At 46.0% G+C, this 16,135-nt stretch overlaps 1 protein-coding gene across 1 annotated transcript in view; it reads right to left on the minus strand.

Annotated features, from left to right (window-relative positions):
* Window positions 1-3,065: 3,065 nt before the first annotated feature.
* Window positions 3,066-16,135, minus strand: part of dync1h1 (dynein, cytoplasmic 1, heavy chain 1) — a 64,391-nt gene continuing 51,321 nt past the window's right edge. Inside the window, exons 59-78 of the mRNA XM_036150480.1 lie at window positions 15,963-16,113; window positions 14,533-14,786; window positions 14,315-14,449; window positions 14,132-14,226; window positions 13,882-14,056; window positions 12,220-12,295; window positions 11,982-12,142; window positions 11,787-11,898; window positions 11,643-11,703; window positions 11,423-11,546; window positions 9,384-9,497; window positions 9,129-9,299; window positions 8,830-9,047; window positions 8,643-8,746; window positions 5,636-5,844; window positions 5,354-5,507; window positions 5,128-5,270; window positions 4,884-5,052; window positions 3,543-3,667; window positions 3,066-3,461 (exon numbers count right to left, since the gene is read on the minus strand). Coding sequence (XP_036006373.1) covers window positions 3,333-3,461; window positions 3,543-3,667; window positions 4,884-5,052; window positions 5,128-5,270; window positions 5,354-5,507; window positions 5,636-5,844; window positions 8,643-8,746; window positions 8,830-9,047; window positions 9,129-9,299; window positions 9,384-9,497; window positions 11,423-11,546; window positions 11,643-11,703; window positions 11,787-11,898; window positions 11,982-12,142; window positions 12,220-12,295; window positions 13,882-14,056; window positions 14,132-14,226; window positions 14,315-14,449; window positions 14,533-14,786; window positions 15,963-16,113 — 2,880 coding nt within the window. The 3' untranslated portion in view covers window positions 3,066-3,332. The remainder of the gene's footprint in view (window positions 3,462-3,542; window positions 3,668-4,883; window positions 5,053-5,127; window positions 5,271-5,353; window positions 5,508-5,635; window positions 5,845-8,642; window positions 8,747-8,829; window positions 9,048-9,128; window positions 9,300-9,383; window positions 9,498-11,422; window positions 11,547-11,642; window positions 11,704-11,786; window positions 11,899-11,981; window positions 12,143-12,219; window positions 12,296-13,881; window positions 14,057-14,131; window positions 14,227-14,314; window positions 14,450-14,532; window positions 14,787-15,962; window positions 16,114-16,135) is intronic.

Here is a 16,135-nt window from a genome sequence, read left to right on the forward strand (position 1 = left end):
CTTCGTTGTCACTTCTTGTAATTGTTTGGTAATCAGACCAAATTTCCATCCCGCTCTACCGACACCAACGGTGACCACAACCGAACTGCGGCGGCGACTGAAGGCTATGACTCAGTGTCCCGCCCGTCTCCAGCTATGATTGGCTAGCATGTTGCCTTCAGTCGTTGATTTGATTGGTTAAATTGTATGACTGACACATCAAAGATAGTACTAAAAGGACGATGGCCACTCCGAGGTAAAAAAAAAAAAAAAAAGACTGCTTCCAGTCCAGGGTCTGCTCCGCGCTCACCCAGAAGGCACAAATATCGCTCCATTATATAATCAGGGAAATGTTGACCGGCTACTTTTGACTGCCCTGAATATTAATAATAAAAAAAAAAAAAAAAAAAAAAAAAAAACGAATTTCAAAAGGGCATTTTCGTTGATAAAGGGCAAACTTCCTAGTGCTTTAGCACCACCTAGTGTCTATGTATGCACGCCCCTGCGTCTCCATATGTTCCTGTCTGTGTGTCTGTGGACACCAGACCAGACGCAGCAGTCTGAAGCACGGAGGAGGAAGTGTCATGGTTTAGGCCTGCTCTCCATCATAGAATCTGTCTTTATTCTGTTTCTACTGAGGTTTGAGGGAAATGTGTAGAAACCAGCAGCCGTATTCACAAGAACCCTCAGACTAAAAGCAGCTCTTAGTGATGGCTTTTAGGAAAAATCTTATAATTTTGTCTCCATAACAAGTTATTCACAAGGTATCTTAGTCCTTCAGAGAGCTGCTAAAGGAAAAAATGTGAAGAGTTTTAGCGAGTAAGAGCCTGAAGCAGGAACATGGTGGAAACAGAGAGAGCTGATTGGCCGATCCACCTGAACAGAGAGCTGATTGGCCGATCCACCACATAAACCAGGGATGTCCAAACGCTTCAGTACATGGGCCAAAATGGTTAAATCAAAAGGAAATGAAGACATTGTGTCATAGGAAGGGCTACTTGTACTGACCTTAGAACTAGAAGAGTCAGAGTTCACCTTAGCTTTATGTAAAATAAGTATATTTCATACTTTGTTATAGATATTGTCATTTTAAAGTCTACATAAATGCTAGTGTGAGTAAACAGGAAGAGTAACAGAATAAAATAAAGTTTTAGATGTAGCTCACTGGTGGATTGCTTTTGTTTATTTATTTTTAGAACAGGCTCTTGGGCGCCGTGCTTGTGACCACTGGTGTAAATCATAGATCCAAAATAAAAATAAAATAATTTTTTTGTGCGTTTGTTGTATTAAAGATGGTTATCCAGTTTGCCAATTATTTCTGAATAATTTAATTTGACTAACAAACTTTACTCTTTTTGGGCTAGCTGTTCTCTGAAAACATTTGCTGTAATTAGCCAATATTAACTTAATTCAAAGCAGATTTTAATGCACAAAGTCTGCATTTGAGAAATTAAACATTGGAGAGATGTTTCTATGAAATTAAAGAGAATGTCAAAAGTGTGTTTATTAAAAGATGAATACTTGCCGCTCAATTGTAAGATTTTTACCCTACTTAAAAACTAAAAGCTTCCTTCTGCATCAGCCACCTGTGGTGGTGGACCAAATCTATCTTTAAATGCAGTGAGGGCCGCACTTTGGACATGCCCAGACTGCTCAATTTTAATCGAAGATTAAGAGTGAGATTATGGTAATTTCTGGGGACGGGGTCGAGCTGGGGGCGGAGCTGACTAGACCCTGTAAGAGCCACTCCAGTCAGCTTAGTCTCATTTATATCTGACCAGACATGTATTTTGTTAAAAAGTGAGTGAGAAGTTAGGGTTAAAACAAGAAAAACACAATTGTTCAAATAATACTGAATAAAATAAAGTAGTTTTAAGTTATTGACTGTATTACTACACTGCCACATTAATCTATGGGTTTATCAGTGTAGATCTATAACTTCATTGGCAAATCAGGCCGAGTTTCATCAAGCCTCTATGGTCCGACATTTTCCCCTCAGCTGGAACACTTAAAGCACTCAGAGGTTCTCGCTGTGTCTTTATGCTGATCCAGCTGCTGATGTTTTCCCTTTTCAGCTCCATGCACTTCAAGCCTGTTACAGTTTATAACCTTCATCATCACCTTTTACAGCGACAGGTTTCTCATCTGTCTCCACGCTGACCAGACAAATCTCCTCTATGGCGCAGGGCGCTCTGGTGCGTAATTACCAAGCCGAAGGCTGAGTTTCAAGTTCTCTGAGCGGACGGAATAACGACTTTCTGCTTGGCTTTTAGCCCAGTAATAGTCTTAAGTGGGGAATCCTATAGGAAATACAGCACATATATACATTGCAACCCCAAAATTTATGAGTATAGGTGCAGTTTTTCAAGCTCTGAGTCTCATTGGTTCTTAAGTGACTGTAGAAAGAGAAAAAAAAGCAGACCCAGTTGCAGAAACAAATTACGGCATTCCATTTCTTCAGGGGGGAACACTTTTTCAAAAAACATTTTATTTGCTTCAGGCTGAACAGAGGCTCTTTTATTGAGAAAAATTCTCAATGAAATCTCAAAATCTAAAAACAAAAAGCAATATTGTAGTCAGTGTTGCCAAATTAGGCAGGTTTCCAACCAATTAGGCTTCTTTTAAACAGGATGAGCTGGAACAAAAATAGCTTTTGGGCAGGTTGTAAAAATTTGGGAAGCTTTTCACAACATTTGTTGGGCTTTTAGAAAGAATTACAAATAAAATATATCAAGATAGTTGTCAATGCCTAGCAGAAAACTAAAACCATCATAATAAACGGTCATCTCCTTGAACTCATTTTACTGGTAAATTAATTTTTATTTATGAGTTAAATCTGACAAATAATATTAATAGTTATAAAACAATGAAAGAATAATGGTTAATCAAGTGTCACTATGAAATTATGACACTTGGAACCTGACCATTGGTCGTCTGGCCTTTATCTCAGAGCGACGTGAAGAAAACCAGCAGCAGGAGACGAGGTTCTGGTCCGATGAGACCAGAACTTGTCCTTAAATCCCAGAGGAAAACAACCCAAAGATCTGCAGCTTTCAGTTGTTTACTTGTAAATAAAACAGGAAGAGTTTCAGTTTGAGCATTTTGCTTTATTTAATGGAGGTTCCATCAGACCGGTCAGAAACACGACTACAAAGAAGCTCATGAATCACGCTGCAGCTTTCATTCAATCTAAAAACTTCCTCTTAAAACTTTTCAACCTTCTTTTGCCAAACTTCATCTTCTTCACACTTTAACCACCTGACCACTTCCTCTTCTCCTTCCAGGCGTCGTCGCTCCACACGTCTCTCAGGTTCTGTTCTACCAGTGCTGGTGATGATGGGGGGGGGGGGGGTTTACTCGGTGCACAGGATGGCCACGCCTCGCTCGTAGAAGCTGTGCGGGTCCTCCTTGGTGGCGATGTCGAAGTCGACGGTGAAGATCAGGTCGGTTCTGGTGAAGTTCAGATACACGGGCAGGGTGACCTGCAGGGAGAGGACAGGAAGCTGAGTGTGAGCGGCCGGTACCAGCCGGACCCGACCCGACCCGCGGCGGCCCGATCCTACCATGTGTCTCTTCTCGGCGCTGATCTGCTTGACCCAGCGGAGCTGAGTGAGCGGCAGCTCGGTGGAGATGGAGGTGGACAGGGACAGCTTGTTGTTGGCACAGGTGGCTCCCTGCAGCTTCAGACCTGGACAGAACCACCAGAACCGGTCAACATCCTTCACTTTAAACAAGTTACTTTACCAGAACCAAGTCTGGTTTTAATGACATCTCGCAGCAGATCATTGATGTTGGTCATTTATTATAAATGTTTGGTTGACTGCATGCTGCTCAGACCAAACGAGTCGGTTCTGATTCAGTTATTTTCACCTTTTTTGGGATCTGGACCAAGTTAAACGAGTTCTGTTTAAAAGCCTCAGATTCTGATTTCACAATCTATTTGTTAAACAGTTTTATTTTTATCTCTTTATTCTGTAAAAATATGATTTTCCTACAGAGCTTTGTTATCCAAACCAGCTTCCATCGTTCAGAACCACAGGCCCGATTTAAAACCTGGTTTAAAGGCTCAAAAAGCACACCCCCCCTCCCCAACGACACACTTTTGACCAAATGTATTTCTGTCAGAAACTTAAAAGTAGAAAATGAAAATATGTCTTTTACACTTGATTTACACTTTATGGTTCCTGAAAGTTTCAGGAGGTTCAACCTTTCAGATCTTTTCAGACCAGTTTTCATGGAAATTTAAGCTTTTCTGCAGCAAGAATTAAAACTGATTTTAGCCGCTCTACTGAGACCTTATAGCAGAAAATAAACTTCCTGAATCAGCGGTGGCCAACCTGCGGTTCTGGAGCCACACGCGGCCCAGGACCTCTTAATGTCTAAGAGACAGGATCTGGACTGTAACACAAAGCTAATAAAAAGGCTAAATTATACTTTTCTTCTATCAGTTTCTAGAGGGAGGCTATCATAAGGAATCAGATTTATCCTTTTCTTTCAACAAACCATAAATAAATATGAATATGCATGTTCTGATAAAGAATTTACTATTTTTAAACTATTGAACTATTTTGGTATAAAATTAAAAACAGCGGATTCTTGTTCTCTAACTGTAAAGTTCGGTTTTGGGTCAGCAGGTTAAAAATCGGTCATAAATGTTGCCGTCTGCCCTAAAACGAATCACCAGATTCACTGAAGTTTAGATGATTAAATTTGAGCTTTTCTATGACTTTTCAGGACAGAAGAGAAACTCTGAGAAAGTAAAATAAAACTTTGGTGTTTTTCTTCACTCGGTTTCTCCAGCCAGGAAAACTAATCAAAGCAGACAGCCGGAGTCATTTTTCTGTCTGGAACCTGGCAGAAGGCAGAAATGCACCGTCTCTGGTCTAAAGCAAACGGCGTCAGACCTTTGATGCCGAAGCTGCAGGCGTCCAGCGCCGCTCCCTGAGCCGTCGTCACGTTGACCTCCAGGAAGAGCTCCTCCAGGGACCAGCTGTTGGCCTGCGCCACGTACTGCCGCGTGGCGGTGATGTACGCCTCGGGCACGAACAGGCTGCCCAGGCACACGTGGATGTTCTAGAGGAACGGGAACAGAACCGTCAGCAGCCGTTCCCCCACCAGAGAACGCTCCTCCCTGCGCGCCGACGCTACCTTGAGCTCCTTGGCGCCGCCGCCGGCCGCCGCCTGGGAGATCTGCTGCAGCTGCTTGATCCGCTCGCTGAAGTCCGACACCCACTGGATGACGGTCATGGAGGCGGGCACCGTGTAGCGGCACCAGCTGCGGGGGAGGATTCCTGCAGGCAGAAGAGATTCACAGAGTGACGAAGGTTCTGCTTCACCGGATCCTGCCTCAGCCCAATGAATCCCGGGCAAAGACCTTTAACGAGGTCGCTGATGAGCGTGCGCAGGTCGTTGGTCTGCTTCTTCTTGCCCTCGCACACCTGCACCACGTCGGTCAGATCCTGACGCACCTCCTGCAGCATCTTGCCGCCCATCTTCACCTCGCGCTCGAAGAAGCGGAACAGCGGGTCCTGGTTTGACCGTCAGACGGAGAAAAGGTTAAACGAGAGACGCTTTGCCACAAACTCCCACTGAGACACGATAAAATCTGCAGGTCAGACGTAGCGGAGCGCGGTGAAGGTTACGGTCGGACGCCTACCTTGATGTTCTCCACGGTGCGCTTCAGCGGGTTGACCATCTGCGGCATGAGCTGCAGCCAGTTGCACGCCGTGGTGTGGAGGGTCCTCATCCAGGCCGGCTGGGTGTCCGACGTGGACGAGGTGCGCTCCTTCTTCTCCGTCTCGTAGGCGAGGTCGTCCTCATCCTCCAACATCTGCATTTTCAGCATCTTACCCATCATGTCAGTGCCTGTGCAGCCCAGCAGAGGGAGGGAGGTGGAGGACAGGACCACAGCGGGCGTGAGGGTGGGGACAAGAAATTATACTTTGGAACAGAAAACCAAGACGGCGTCCCCTTAAGGGAGGTTAATTGAAAGAGGAGTCGTGTTGATGAACGATAAGGAGGCAACAGTCAAAGACGGCATTCAACACCACAGGAGACATAAATGCATGCAACAGTCGGAGGGGGGACCGGGTAGGTACAGGCGAGGGGGAGGGGGGGTCTGGGAGCCTGTCTGGGGAAACAGAGGCTCAGGGTGGGGTGAGGTTGGGGTCTGGGGGGGGCGATGTTTGCAAAGCAACAGGATGTCTGAAATACAGCTGCTGGAGGGTGAGGAGCCGATCGGTGGCTCGCTGAGGAAAGAGCTAGGCTACGCTAGAGGCTGCGCTAGAGGCTACCCTGGAGGCTACCCTGGAGGCTACGCTAGAAGCTACGCTAGAGGCTGCGCTAGAGGCTACCCTGGAGGCTACCCTGGAGGCTGCGCTAGAGGCTACCCTGGAGGCTGCGCTAGAGGCTACCCTGGAGGCTGCGCTAGAGGCTACCCTGGAGGCTACCCTGGAGGCTACGCTAGAGGCTACGCTAGAGGCTGCGCTAGAGGCTACCCTGGAGGCTACGCTAGAAGCTACGCTAGAGGCTGCGCTGGAGGCTACGCTAGAGGCTGCGCTGGAGGCTACGCTAGAGGCTACCCTGGAGGCTACGCTAGAAGCTACGCTAGAGGCTGCGCTGGAGGCTACGCTAGAGGCTGCGCTGGAGGCTACGCTAGAGGCTACCCTGGAGGCTGCGCTAGAGGCTACCCTGGAGGCTGCACTAGAGGCTACCCTGGAGGCTACCCTGGAGGCTGCGCTGGAGGCTACGCTAGAGGCTACGCTAGAGGCTACGCTAGAGGCTACGCTAGAAGCTACGCTAGAGGCTGCGCTGGAGGCTACGCTAGAGGCTACCCTGGAGGCTGCGCTAGAGGCTGCACTAGAGGCTACCCTGGAGGCTGCGCTGGAGGCTGCGCTGGAGGCTACGCTAGAGGCTACGCTAGAGGCTGCGCTGGAGGCTACCCTGGAGGCTGCGCTGGAGGCTGCGCTGGAGGCTACGCTAGAGGCTACCCTGGAGGCTACGCTAGAGGCTGCACTAGAGGCTACCCTGGAGGCTACCCTGGAGGCTGCGCTGGAGGCTACGCTAGAGGCTGCACTGGAGGCTACCCTGGAGGCTACCCTGGAGGCTACCCTGGAGGCTGCGCTGGAGGCTGCGCTGGAGGCTACGCTGGAGGCTACGCTAGAGGCTACGCTAGAGGCTACGCTAGAGGCTACACTGGAGGCTACGCTAGAGGCTACGCTAAAGGCTACGCTAGAGGCTACGCTAGAGGCTACGCTAAAGGCTACGCTAGAGGCTACGCTAGAGGCTACGCTAGAGGCTACGCTAGAGGCTGCACTGGAGGCTACGCTGGAAGCTACGCTGGAAGCTACGCTGGAAGCTACGCTGGAGGCTACATGGTTCACAGCTGCAGCTCCATCATAGCTGACTGAGACAAAGACGACAAGTTAGCAGAGAAAACCACATCTGACTGCGTTTGCTGCTGTGCAACGCAGTCCCTGCCATCTTACCACCAACCCTGATTAGACGTTTAGATGATGTAGAGGAGCTGAGGACCTGGCAGTTAAACTATCATCTTCAGCTTTTTAACCAACGCTTACATCTGTTTCTGTTTGTGATGGGACGCCTTTGTGTGTCCATGTGCAAAGAGACCAGAACCGGGCGACCGCGTAAAAACCCAACATGGTGGACGAGGCGTTGTGAAAATGTTTGGTTTTTAGTATCGCTTCAGGTTAAAGGGCGACACGGCAAGGCGGGCTCGATGGACGGCGGTCTGAGGAGACGAGCCCCGGCGTCCACCGATGAGCCGACGGCGCTCAGATTCAGGCGCATTCTGTGGTATGAAGCAAATTAATTGTTTCTAAATGAGGTAAAACCACTGAGCTATATAATACACTGGAGTGCTAATCACCGTCTGTTTGAACGAGTCGCTTTGAAGCCACCAGCCGCCATATTGGTACTCCCTATTTCCCCCCAGTAACTAGGGAATATGTGCGCTACAGCATCGAATAACGAGGATTTTCTCATGTTCAGGGGGGGCTTAAAACTTTTAAAATGTCAAATGCCATATAGTTTTATGTTATGTTCTAAAAATATCAAGTACTGAGAAAGTCATGTGCTGAAATATTTTGCATTTTATTCATTTAAATAAATATGTTTAACATTTATAAATATATAAATAACAATATACAAAAACATATATTTACATATGTGTATACATATATATACACATATATACATATACACATACTTATATATACATATATATATATTTATTATGAATAACATGTAAAATATTTCAGCACCTAATTTCCTAGTAGTTGATAGTGTTAGTACATCCACTGACTGTAGAATTACCTGTGAAACGTTTTCACTCAGCCAGAAAACTGCTTGTTATTATTGCAAGCAAATCCTGTGGGATTCTGTGAGAGTAGGGAGTAGCAAGATGGCGGCCAGTGACTTCAGTTTTTCGGCAAAATCAGCACTCCAGTGTATTATATAGCTCAGTGGGTAAAACGGTTTGCTGAGGAACATCAACATCAAAACGATCATCGGTGACGGAGGTTAAAGTCAGCGGCCGCCCTAATTAAGAGTAGAAACGGTTAATTGAGGAGCGGCTGGTCGCAGCAGCATGGCGGCGGCGGCGTGATAAATCGGGTCTGCGGCGCGGGGCGGCGGACGCCTACCCTGGGTGGTGAGCAGGACCTTCTCGGCGTTACTGGGCAGACCCAGCCAGGCTGGAGTCTGGGTGTCGGGCAGCAGCTCCACCCAGTGCATGAACTCTTCACGCCTGAAACAAGCCAGGAGTTAAACGTGGTCATGGCGGCGGCACGGATCACACGCTGCTGAGGTTAAACCTCCCCCCACCCCCACCTGATGCCGTCGGGCATTTTGATGTCCTTCTGGCCGTCGACCTTCAGCGCCAGCTTGAACTCGCTGTCGAAGCTCGCCTTGGTGAAGATGCGGTCCAGGAAGGTGATGAGCAGCCGCTGGTCGAACTCGTTGTCGATGCGGCCGCCGTAGATGGACTGGGCCATGAGGGTCTTCAGCGCCGCCCAGGGGATCTTATCCGGAGCGATGTTCTGACGTCCCTGCACACAGAGATCCAACAGAACCGATTCCTGAGCGCTCCTCAGCGTTTAGGCTGAGGACGGAGACGCGGCGCCGCCTACCTTGGCCGTGTCGTCCAGCCAGGTGTCGATGGTGTCACAAGCAGAGCGCAGGTCCGACTCGCCGAACTCGTACTTCTTGGACCAGCCGAGCGGCGCGTAGCGCAGCCGCTCCTGGATGACGGCGTGGAACCAGGCCAGGAGGAAGTAGAGACGCGCCCGCTCGTTGGGGGCCTGCGGAGGAAACGGCGCTTTAGACGACGGCGGCGGGGGATTCTGGGAGATTGCTGCGGCCTTACGGGCTCACGCCTTCATCACCTTGCACATGCGCGCCACCGGGATGCTGCTGAAGGTGCGGAGCATGTTGGCTTTGACGCCGGGCGGCGGCTCGAACACGAAGATACGGCCGGCACGGAGCAGGTTGACCGGCACCTGGGAGACAGGAAGGCGTGTCAGTTACTCTGAGAACGTCTAGAATCGCATCAAAGCTGCTGATTCCCTGATCTAATGAAGGCTGCTGAGCATATAAACACCACAGAGCAGCAGAGAACCGTAGCTACAGGTCAAGAACACGGAGGAACAGCTTTTAATACTGTATAATAGGGGTGTCAAACATACGGCCCGCGGGCCGGATCTGGCCCGCCGAACAATTTAGTCCGGCCCTGTGGCTAAATGTATTATCATTATAAAAAAAAAAAAAAAAAAAAAAAAATTTTTTTTTTTTTTTTACAGTGTCCTGTCTGGCAATGTGGCAATAAGATGCCACAAAGAGTTCATCAGATTTGTCTTTCACAAGTGGACAAGATAAAAGGAGGAGAATGATAAAACAATTATTGAAAAAAAAATGTACTTCGTTTAATTGAAAATATGCAGTTCCTATATTGTCCACGAGGGGCGCTGTGTTTTAATTAGCAGATTAAGCTTCAGGTGTGGAAAATTCAAATCATTTCTTAATTTTTATCTGTTTGATGTATTTTGTTATGCAGGACAGTGTTTTTAAGTTCCAAAAAATGTGAATAAATGTTTTTCAACATTATACAATCACTGTGATCAGTTCTTATGCATAATGCACAAGTAAATGTTTAACTGAGTAAAAGTATTGTTGAAATTGTACATACTTTTCTTAAAAACGCTGAGGTTATTCATAATATATTGTGTAAAAGTGAAATTAACTTAATATAAAAATCAACAACAAGTCCACATCAGATTTCTGTGGAACATAAAGGATTAAAAGTAGTCAAAGTTACTTATGTTTCTTTCACTTCTACATTTTTACTGCTCTCACATAAAACTAATGATGTAAAAATAAATCAATTTATGTTAAAGAGATTATCTTTTTAGATTTGGTCTTTTATTAACTCACCAATATTTCTGATAAATTACAGCAAAACACAAAATTTCTAAATTCAAACGTCTTGGAGCAGTTTGTGAATTATGTTGGCACTGAAGTCACAAAACATTTATACAAAGTAGCAGCTAACAGCATGAATGTATGCAAGTGAAAGATTTAACTCAATATTTAATATAATATGCAGTTTCTTTATAACTATGTACATTTCTTTATAAAAGTTGGGGTTTAAAACTGTGGGGAGTTACCCTATTTGTGATGGAGGGAAAACCTGAACTTCTGTTTAATGATTTATTATTATCACCATCAACATTATCATAATCATTACAACTATGATCATCATTGTCATTACTACTATTATTAAAACTATTATTATAATTACAATAATCTTTATTATATTATTATTATTATTATTATTATTATTATTATTACAATAATCTTTATTATTGTCATTATTATTATTATTATCATTATTATTATTATTATTATTGCTATTGTCATTATTATTATCATCATTATTATCATTATTATTATTATTATTATTATTGCTATTGTCATTATTATTATCATCATTATCATCATCATCATCATCACTACTATTATAATCATTACTATTATCATTACCACCACCACTATTAATTATATTATTATTATTACTACCACCAACATCACCATCATTCCTATTACCATTATAATCATCATAATCATAATTATTACCATCATCATCATCATCATCATCATAATTATCACCACTATCATAATTATTATTATTACTATCATCATCATTATTATTACCATCATCATCATCATCATCATCATCATAATTATCACCACTATCATCATTATTATTATTATTACTATCATAATTATTATTATTACTATCATAATTATTATTATTATTATTATTACATCATAATTATTATTATTATTATTACATCATAATTATTATTATTACTATCATCATCATCATCATCATCGTCGTCGTCATCATTATCATCATCATCATCACCTTGGGGTTGATCTCCATGGTGAGGAAGAGCCTGAAGCTGGAGTGGGGCTGCATGGAGTGCAGCTTCTTCTCCAGCTGCATCAGCCAGCCGGGGGCCAGGTGGACGTTCTCCAGCATCACCCACCTGCAGGCGACACCACACTTAAACACGGCCACGCCCACACGGCCACGCCCACACGGCCACGCCCACATCCACCTCATCCTCGCTAACGCCGCTCACCTGCCGGACTTGACGGCGGTGTTGATGTCTCTGTCGGCCTTGTTGAAGCCTTCGGCTGAACCTGCGGAGACGAGACGCACGCAAACGTTAAAGTTACCTGAGACCGGCGCTGCGTTCAGGCGCCTGAAGGGACGAGGGCGTTACCGATGGACACGGAGGTGATCTGCTTGTTCTGCTCGGCGGCCAGGTCCCGGACGAGGCCGCTGGCGTCGTAGCCCGGGACGGAGCACATGAGAACGGGCGTGCTGGGCTTCACCTGCAGACACGGCAGCGGTCAGCGTGAACACCTGGTGCATGCACAGGAGGAGGAGGAGGAGGAGGAGGAGGAGGAGCACGCACCTCGCTGTCCACCACGTTGGCCAGGTCCAGAGGCTGCTCGATGATGCTCATGAAGGTCTCTCCCAGCACCTTGGAGACAAAGATGTGGGACATGGCCAGCAGGCGGTCGGGGCGGAAGGTGTGGATCAGCAGCAGCATGTGCACCGCCTGGCCGATGGACGCTGGAAAGAGAGCGACAGGTCAGACATGTTTCCTACGTTCACCGCTAGCTAGCTAGCTAGCAGGGCGCTCTACTGACTTGACTGCTTCTCCTCAGACCACAGGTAGGGCACGGCCAGCTCAGGAGTGTTGCTCTGGATCCACATGAAGAATTGCTGCAAAGGGAAGAATGTCCGGCTTTAGTTTCTCTGCACAATTAATCACATTCTCAATATAATCGCAATTTAAAAAAACGCAATTTCCAAATCGCAGAGGTCAGCAGTTTTTGGCTATGTAACAATTAGTGGATCAGAAACGTCCTTTAGTGTCAGTAATTATGTTTAAAGTGGGTTTGATCCACATGGAAGGAAAGAGAGCTGCAGCAGTGAGATAATCTAATTTTATTACTTGTTTTAGAGTTTATATAATCTATACTTTTTACCAGAAACTTTCAGGAATCTGACCACAGCATAAAGTTCTGGTCAATCAGTTTAATACATAGACTGGTTGGTTTGTTGCACTTTATGTTCAACAAGGATTGATGTCCAACTCAATTAAAAGCTATTCTGTTGTTGTTTGTATATGTTTAAAAGACATGATAAATTAAACTGAAAAAAAATCCCATTAAATCGCAAAATTAAAGATAAAAAAAATTGCAATTAGATTATTTTACTAAATCGTTCAGCCCTAGTCTGCAGGACGAGGAAAAGGAACGACCAAAAGACTGAGAACGATCCTGAAGTCATTGCAGACGTCTCCTAAAGGAAACTAAATATTATAAATATCTTTTCAACAATGAACGTGTCCTCTGCGTCTGACCAATGCCTCAGGGAGCAGCGGCAGTCTGCGGGATTCAAACCCAGGACCTTGCAGCCTCTCATTGGTCTAACAACCAAATAAATCATTTGGGGGACAGAAAGGAGCTGCAGACGCTTCCCTAGAGTCACTTATAAGACATTTAGAAAACTGTTTTCACAATTAAACTAAAGTTTTTTAACATTTGCTTCTTTTTATTCAACGCTTTTAGGAGCTGGACACAACGAGGCTTTTTGTTATTTTACCGTCGTCGTCTGTCCCGTACAACACACTGCAACAAGGGAACTAAAAGTAAAATGTTCTTGAAATTTGAGCAGCTAAATAAGATAATTTGCCAATGGAATAAGATGTTTGCACTTAAAATAATAACAATTCATCTCCATCGTCTTATTTCAAGTGCCGGATGCGTAATTATCTTATTTTGGGGGTAAAAATGCTCATACTGTTTAAGACTGCCTATTTTCTTTAATTATCAATTTCCCTGTCCCAGCCTCGGTATTTTTTAAATGTTTTTTGTTTTGATTTTTGTTTCTGACATTCTGTTTTTTACCCTTCTGTACGGTGACCTTGAGTGTCTAGAAAGGCGCCTTTTAAATAAAATATATTATTATTTATTATTAAATTTCAAGAAAATTTTACTTTTAGTTCCCTTTTTGCAGAACACATGTGTGACGGGTCAAATCAGACAAATTTATCTATTATCATCATCATCATCATCATCATCATCATCATTATTATTATTCTTCATCTAAAAATTAAGCACAGCTCACCAACAACCAGACAACCACAAAAAAAGCACAATAAGTTCAATAACTAACAGACGTTCTCCTGGACCCGTCCTGTGTCGGTTTAATCCCTTTAATCCCATTAAAACGTTCGTATCGCCTCGTTTTAACCTGAGGAAGCTGAAAAACATCTCTAACCAATCAGGAGGCTCAGCGCTCACCTCGTCAGCCTCCACTTTGGCCACCAGGTCCTTGAAGGCCGGCAGGTGGCTGAGCCGCACCATGGCCTCGCACTGCTCTGTGGTCAGACCCTTGACTTTGGGCAGCACCGTGCCCGTCATCACGATCTCCTTACCGCGCAGGAAGTGCTGAAACTCCGCGTCGTATGACGGCTCGCTGGCCAAGGAGACAAAAGCAGGACTCACACGCTGCTCCTCAGGGAGAGACTCTGACGATTAGAGCCCGCCTTACCTGGTTATGCCCTTCAGGCTGATCTTAGCCAGCAGCATGGCGAAGGTGATGTGGTCGTGGTGCAGCATTCCTCTGGCCACTCTGTTGAACAGCACCTGATTGGACACAAAGCCAGACGGCGTTAGGCGGGGTAAGGCGGCGTAAGGCGGGGGGGAAACGGGTAGGAGGGCTGGTCATTCAGACCTGGAACAGATCCTTGGTGATGAGCGCCAGCCTCTGCGAGTGGTCGCTGATGCCCTTCAGGTTGGCGTTCTCGTAGAGCACGGTGTGGTACGTGTCCAGGAAGAAGTGCAGCGAGTACTGGTAGAGGAAGTGCATCTGGAGGGAGACGCAGAGATGAGAACCGTGAGCTGTGTTCGTTCCTCCTCTCTACTATCAGGCTGCTAAGGAGGAGAGGAGACCTGGTTGAGAGCCTCCATGGTGAAGTAGATGCTGCTGCAGGCGGAGGACAGCGACAGATACTGCTGGGACACCGCCTCCACCTCGGCCATCACGATGTCCGTCTCCTCCACCTTGCGGGTCACCTCGGCCGCCTCCTTCTTCAGGTTCTCCAGGGTGGTGATGATGGTGTCGTCGTCCAGGATGCGACCCTTCACCTCGTTCAGCGCCTGCAGGAGGGATTTCTCCAGCTGACGGAGGCGCAGCTGGAACTCGCCTGAAAGCAACGGGGGGGGGAGGAGGAGTTACTGGATGGATGCGGCGCCTCTAAAAATGTTCATAACCCTTCAGCTTCAGCAGCCTGGGAGTCAAACCCTTCCTGGCTGAGAAGCACCGCTCAGACCGGCTTAACCAGGTGGGATGAAGAGCTTCTGAACAGTAGCAGTTGGATTTAAGGTCCTTACTTTGACTAGGCCATTCTAACCCATGAACCTGCGTTGTTCTAAGGCAGGGGAGTCAAACTTATTTCTATACAGGGCCACTTTGGCATCATGAAGTCATTTAAAAAGGGCTGGTTGGACATGTATAGATGATACTTTTGATTTATAATTTAATTTCAGTTCATGTAGAAGTATAAAAAATGCACAGTAACATAAAAGTAGCACCTTAGGCCCAGTTTATACAGTTAATCTGCAAAAAAAGGTTGATATTGGGGTGATATTAAACTTTAAACTCATCATTCTGAATCACTTCTTCTCTCTTTGGACATTTCTGGGTTGTTTTAATGTGTTGTAGGAAAACTGTCATCTAGTGGCAGGATGCCGTTACTACAGTTAATTTTTTTAACATTCACTACAGGAGGGAGTTTTAGCCACTTTATAAACTTAGAAGGGATATATTCCTCTACATCATGACATGAAATGCCTTTTTTGGCTCTTTAGGGCCGGAGAAATTGCCTTGAGGGGCCTCGAGTTTGACATCTATGATCTAAAGCATCCCATAATATTTGGCTGCATGTTCAGGGAGGTTCTCCTGCTGGAAGCTGAACCTCCAGCCCAGTCTCAGGTCTTCCTCCTGGCCACAGCATGATGCTGCCACCACCGTGTCTCACCTGATCAGAGAACCTTCTTCCTCATGCTCGCCTGTCGCCTCCACGCCTCTTAGGCTTCAACCATTTCCCTCTGGGATTATTAAAGTATGTCTGATTCTGACTGATTCTGATAGGCTTTACTTCCACCCGCTGCTTTCTTCCTCCATGAACAGCAGATCTGTGGAGTTTCTGACTGAAAGTTGTCCTCTCAGATTCTCCAACCTGAGCTGTGGATCTCTGCAGCTCGTAGTCAGACGTTCCAAGCCTGGCGGACTGTTTTAGAACCAGATTCCTGCTTTAAACTGAACCAGAACCGTCTAACCGGGTCTCCGTGGCGCCGCCCCCCGGCCTCGTCCACCTTACCCTGCAGCTTCAGGAGGTCGGAGCGCTTCTCGTCCACGTCCGGCCGCTCGGCCTTCAGCACCTCGTTCAGACACTGACTCTGAAGGCTGCTGCGGGTCACCGTGAAGTTCACGAACGTGACGCGAGAGCACAAGTCCGGCGGGAACTCCACCTGCACGAAGACGGGAGACCTC

The sequence above is a fragment of the Fundulus heteroclitus genome, chromosome 19, assembly GCF_011125445.2.
Source record: "Fundulus heteroclitus isolate FHET01 chromosome 19, MU-UCD_Fhet_4.1, whole genome shotgun sequence".
Classification (NCBI taxonomy): domain Eukaryota; kingdom Metazoa; phylum Chordata; class Actinopteri; order Cyprinodontiformes; family Fundulidae; genus Fundulus; species Fundulus heteroclitus.